The sequence below is a fragment of the Microcaecilia unicolor genome, chromosome 11 (genome assembly GCF_901765095.1).
Source record: "Microcaecilia unicolor chromosome 11, aMicUni1.1, whole genome shotgun sequence".
Classification (NCBI taxonomy): Eukaryota; Metazoa; Chordata; class Amphibia; order Gymnophiona; family Siphonopidae; genus Microcaecilia; species Microcaecilia unicolor.
In genome coordinates this window covers 46,762,892-46,768,794 of record NC_044041.1, presented here as the reverse complement: position 1 = coordinate 46,768,794, position 5,903 = coordinate 46,762,892, and the positions used below count along the sequence as shown (strand labels likewise).

The following is a 5,903-nucleotide window of genomic DNA, read 5'->3' as shown; positions in this document are numbered from 1 at the left end:
CACTTTTGATCTGTCCCCCCATGTTCAAAAATTGAGGAGGAGTAGCCTAATGGATACAGCAACAGCCTGAGAACCAAGGAAGCCCGGTTCTAATCCCACTGTGGCCCCCCTGTGGGTGGCAGTGCCGACCTGATATGCGCTGCATGTGCAAAGGCCCTTACGCAGATTTGTAGAAGGGCCCACTTAATCCTTGCCATCACTCAGATTTACTAAAACACATCATATATTAATCTGATACATTTTAACTCCAGCATCATATCGGCTTTCCGGGTGCCATATTACATGTAGTTTTAAAACATTTGTTGCAATAACTTTCTCAGCTTGTGAGTAACTGATATTGGCTGTGTGTCAGTAGTGTTAGAAAATGCATATTTTAATTGGTACAAGAGGTGAGATTACCTAAAGTACTTTTTTTTCCAGTTTGAAAAGAAATGTAAACAAAAGACCTAATTTGTAAACCTTTGCAGGAGAAAAGTTATAATATGGATCTCTGTGATAGAACACTCCTCCCCGGGAACTCCATTCAGTGGGTAAATCTTTCTTATCTGCACCCTTCTCCTCCACCGCTAACTCCAGACTCCGTTCCTTTTATCTTGCTGCACCATATGCCTGGAACAGACTTCCTGAGCCAGTAGGTCAAGCTTCTTCTCTGGCAGTCTTCAAATCAAGGCCAAAAGCCCACCTTTTTGATGCTGCTTTTAACTCTTAACCCTTGTTCAGAACCCTTATTTTATCATCCTCACTTTAATATTCCCTTATCTCTTGTTTGTTCTGTCTGTCCTAATTAGATTGTAAGCTCTGTCGAGCAGGGACTTCATGTTCAAGTGTACAGCGCTGCATACGTCTAGTAGCGCTTTAGAAATGATAAGTAGTAGTAGTAGCAGTGTGTGCTTTCTAGCAAAACAGGTGCCCATACTCAAATGCCAGGCCACCCTTCAGGGATGGAGTGATCATTGAGGGACCCACTCCACAATAGCCAGGCCCCCTGCAACCAGTCACAGAATCTATGAAAAGGCCGAATCAGTGTGCAGAGCTTGAGCTCTTTCATTATAACTTGGGGACCATGAGTCAAGTTTAGCAGACAATTAAAAAGGTGCCAGTACTCAGTACCCCCAAGTACCCCCTCAAAAAAAGCCCTGAGTAGTAAGTAGTATAGAACTTTTTCAGGTTGCATTTCTCATCCTGGCAGAACTGTTTTATTTTTCCTGTGCATATCTCTAGCACCACTTGAAACTCATACATGAAGTCAAAGCTGTAAGAGCTTGCAAACCCCACTGCATGTTTTTACCAAAGTAAGGGGCCCTTTTACTAAGCTGCCTAGGCGACTATTGTGCGCCAAATTGGAGTTGCGGTAATTTCAATTTTGGTGTGTGTCCGCTATACGCACCTGAAAAATATTTTTATTTTCTGGCGCGCGCGTAGGTCATTACCGCTCAGATTATTTACCGCCAGGTCAACGGCTGGCGGCAAGGTCCCAGACCCAAAATGGACGCGCGGCAATTTCGATTTTTGCCGCACGTCCATTTTTTACAGGCGCGCTAAAAAAAATGGATCTGCGCCTACACTACCGCAAGCCATTTTTCAGCGCGTCCTTGTAAAAGGACCCCTGAGGGGGCACTGTTGAAAACACAGACCACAAAACCGAAACAGATTACAAGCAACTAGAAATTATCAAAGTAAAGAACATTTTATTCTTTAATAAAATAGTGAGGCATGAAAAATTATTATATATACAAATATATACAACCTAAAACCGCCTTGCAAAGGAAAGAGCTGGCCCAAGTACCAAGTTTTTCCTCTGTTCTAACTAGTGCTTAAGCTATTCATGGCTAGAATTTGTTTAACAACAGAAAGAGTCAATAAGCCCCTCTAGGCCCCTTTCAATTGATCCCCCTCCTTCCCCCCATTGCCTCCCTGAATCAGCCCAAACGTGTATAACATTAGCTTGATTTCCATTAAAAAGCCACAAAGTGTAACCCCTTGGTTCCTTTGTTAGGACACTCCTTTTGTGGCTTTTATGCAGAGAAAAATACTTGTTTCTCTTTATATGTCATGCTAGGAAAATGTATTGCACATCATTCTTAATCAGAGTGTTTGTGTTGGGCACAGCACAGGGGCGAGCTGTTCACAGTGAAAGGCCAGCTCTGAAGATTGCTTTTCACAGCAGCCAGACTTTGATGTGTTTAAAACAAAATCCACTCCCAAAATTCAATTTTGAACTGCATTTGCTGTTCTACTCCTAACAAGTGCTGATCTCATTAATGTTTACATCTAAACAAGAGAGAAAAACCAAAATGAAGGTGAAATTTGTCTTTGCAAAGCTTTCTTGCTAACCTCCAAAAACAATTGTCTGCATCCTGTAAATGACAAAACTCTTGGAAATCCAGCTCAATTACATTCAAACTTGTTAAACATTAGGTTCACTTAAAGTATGGTTTAAATATCTTACCAGAAACCAATGTTATCAAAGTTCATTTATAACATACTCTGCATTCAGTAAAAGGCTTTCCAGAGAGAGAGAGCAAAAAGTACCTTTACATTCTGGAGAGGCCCTGAATTCAATGGGATAAGTTTAGCTTAACTGGCCCAGCAGTCTTTAGACAAAAAACACTAAATAATTACAGTTTGGACAGTTCCTCTGTGCATTTTCGATTTCTGAGAATGCACAGCTGTAGCTGTCCCCAGTTCATACACAGGTCGGAGCTTGCAGGGCCGACTCGTATTTCCCGGGCTGAATTTTGGGCGGAAGATGGGCCTTTTTGTAAACAGCCCCGTTCGTGATGACACTGGCAGGTTTTCTTGCACTTCGCTTTTTAAATCTTCTACTGCAAACGTTTTGCCAAGACTGGAGGGTCTTGGAAGTCCAAACCCACATGCCGCTGGTGATCCCCACCACCAGCAGCATGAAGATTTTCACCATGAAGATCTCCACGGCCGGGATGGACGTGCTCATGGTGCAGTCCAGGGTTTTCGTCTGGTTGTTCACCTTACACTTCTCTTCCGTGGCCAGGATTTTCCAGTAGTCCATGTTGAGCCTTTCGTAGAAGTAGCAGGCTATGACGCAGGTGGCGGGCACCGTGTACAGCACGGAGAAGAGCCCAATGCGCACCATCAACTTTTCCAGCTTATCCGTGTTTTCACCACCAGTTTTCATCACCCTTCTGATGTGGAAGAGCGCCACAAACCCAGACAAAATAAAAGACGTGCCAATGATCAGGTAGCAAGCTAAAGGGATGAGCACAAATCCAGAGAGGGCATTCACATCCATGCTCCCGACGTAGCACAGTCCCGTCAGCTCATCTCCAGCCACCCGGCGCATCACCAGAATCGTGATGGTCTTCACAGCCGGGACGGCCCAGGCTGCCAAGTGGAAATAGCTGCTGTTGGCTTCGATGGCTTCGTGCCCCCATTTCTTGCCAGCAGCCAAGAACCAAGTTAAAGTCAAAATGACCCACCACAAAGAACTGGCCATGCCAAAATAATACAAGATCAGGAAGACGATGGTGCAACCGGTGCTCTCCAAGCCCTCTTGGATGACATAAAGTTGGCCACTGTCTCGGTCGCAGGCGATGCTCTCCGCCCCTGCAAAAAGGCGAATGAGGTAGCCCACGGCATAAACGCAGTAGGACATGGACAGGAAGATGATGGGCCTCTCGGGGTACTTGAAACGCTGAGGGTCGATCAGGAACGTCAGGACGGTGAAGGCGCTGGAGAAGAAGCACACGATTGACCAGATGGCAATCCAGATGAAAGCAAACTTCTTGTCCTCTTGACTCCAATAAACATCCACCCCTGAAGTGCAGAGGGGGGCACAGGAAGCGCTCTTTCCCACAAAGTGGAACTTGCCCTGGTTCTCGCAGGTGCCCTTGGTGCTGGGGTTGTCCTTGTGGTGGAGTTCATGGCCACTGCTTGGCCTCTGTGGTCGGAATATGGGGGGCAGCATGCTGGACCCTCTGGGTGGCTCATCGGAGCCATTATTGGGGGCTTCCATACACAGGTAGTTGGGGTCGTTTTTGTTGGGTAGCTTGGTACAGTCCAGCGAATCTGGCCACTTGAAATTGAACTGTTCCATAATGGGAGAACATTTCAGCCTGGCTTGTTCACACATGACTCTGCAGGCTGGGATGGGGGTGGACACCTGCTCGGTGCACATGGGAGCGTAGAGAGAGCATAAGAAAAACTTCAGGTGACTGTGGCAGCCGTACTCCACCAAAGGGGCGAACTCGTGCAGCTGGATGGCAGCTTCCCTCTGGTTCTCATGCCCCATCAAGTTAGGCATCCTGGTCATGTTGTAACCAATATCTTTACACATGGGGATCTCTATGGGCTGACACTTGCCATCTCCCGGGCGATCGGAGTCTATAGAACTTATCCCAGTGCAAAACCAGTTGCTATGGCACAGCAGCAAAGTGGCCCCGATCAGTGTCCTCAAGGGGCACATCTTTGCCACCCCCCCCCCCCCCCAGCAGTCACAATTCCAGCCACAGAAACAGCAACTTTGCAAGTCTCACAATAACTTCACTGGAAACTGTCGAGAGCATCACAGCAGGGGAAGCCCAGAGGAGGAGGTTACAACCGAGCCAAGCGAATCTGCCACCCTTCCCCTCCCTGGCCCCCAAGCCCCTTGGCTGTAACAGACACCAGAAAGGTTGTGCTACATTACCGGTTCATTTTTGCTCCCCCAACACCCCTCACTACAGTAAAAGTCTGTGAATGAAGCCTTATCCAAGGCTGGGTGGAACCGACTGATGCAGAGAGGGGTGGCGGAGGGAGTGGGGGGAGAGTTCGGAGGCAGCCCCCGCCCCTCCCCACAACAGTCTCCCGTCCCACTCCTTGCCACCCGGAAAGGCAATCGTTCGTGTGTCGTGCTCTCTCCCTCCAGAAGAGAACAAAAGTCCAAGGAGTTTTGTGAAATCGGAGCGATGCACTTGCTCCCCCAGCCCTGTTCTAGAGTTGCAGGGCGATTTCTTGGGAGGAAGGATTATCCCGTGCAAAAGAGAGAGAGAGAGAGGCAGAGATAACAAACAAAGAAAAGGGAAGTGCGGGCGAATTGCACGCTTTTTTTGTAAGTCCAAAAGTCCGAGTTCCGTGTCCGGATCCGGGTTGAGTTTCTCGGTCTCTCTGCTGCTTCCCTCCCCTTCAGGTCCTACGCTGCGGCTCCTGGGACTGTAGTAGTGGCTGTTTTGGGAGGGGAGGAGAGGGGTTGTGTCCCGGGCTAAAACTCTTAGCAGAGATCCGCCTTGCATACGACATCTACTTTGCATAAGAAAGGTGAAGCGAGCCGAAAGGACGAGTGTTTGCCAATGGGCCGATGCGCTTTAAGACCTCCCGAAAGACCCCTGCAGGGACTCTCCCCCTTCCCTCCATCGCACAGAGGCTCAGTCAGCACTTGTCTCTGCTCTTTCAGTCGCCCCTCCCCGTCCCCCTGAAAGTTTAAAAACCAGATCTAGACACGCCACTGCGCGATCTCTCTAACCCCTTCCAATCCAGGTAGGAGGCAAAACGAGAGCAGATTTTTTTTTAAAGGAATACAGGCTTCTCGTTTCCCTCTGCGGGGAGGGGGGGGGGAGGTGCGCTGTTGGGGCCCCTTGACGCCCCCACCCCCGTGCCAGTAGTATAAACTATTTTTTTAAACACTGCTAACTTGTTACTTTATATTACACCATCACTATTTTCACTCAAAAAGGTTGGAATGGTGTTTTCTTGGGGGAGGGGGCGGCGAGGAAGAAACCCCGAAACTGCAGAATCTGGGGGGGGGGGGGGGGGGGGGGGGTTCTGAAATACTTCAAACTTTGCCACATTGCTTTGACTGTCTTCGTTCAGGGACATAAGTTACTCATGTCCAGAAAGGGCAGATCAACTGAAGGGCCTGCCCAAAACTGGGAAATACAGGACTTCAGGTT

At 48.1% G+C, this 5,903-nt stretch overlaps 1 protein-coding gene across 1 annotated transcript; it reads right to left on the bottom strand.

Annotated features, from left to right (window-relative positions):
• Positions 1-1,696: 1,696 nt before the first annotated feature.
• On the bottom strand, positions 1,697-5,469 carry FZD10 (frizzled class receptor 10). The gene has a single exon (XM_030218994.1). The coding sequence runs from the start codon at positions 4,439-4,441 to the stop codon at positions 2,687-2,689; it is 1,755 nt and encodes a 584-aa protein (XP_030074854.1). The 5' UTR covers positions 4,442-5,469; the 3' UTR covers positions 1,697-2,686.
• Between the last annotated feature and the right edge of the window lie 434 nt (positions 5,470-5,903).

Bases quoted from the DNA above. Each gene is read 5' to 3' on its own strand.
- FZD10 (XM_030218994.1), bottom strand. From the start codon at position 4,441: ATGTGCCCCTTGAGGACACTGATCGGGGCCACTTTGCTGCTGTGCCAT.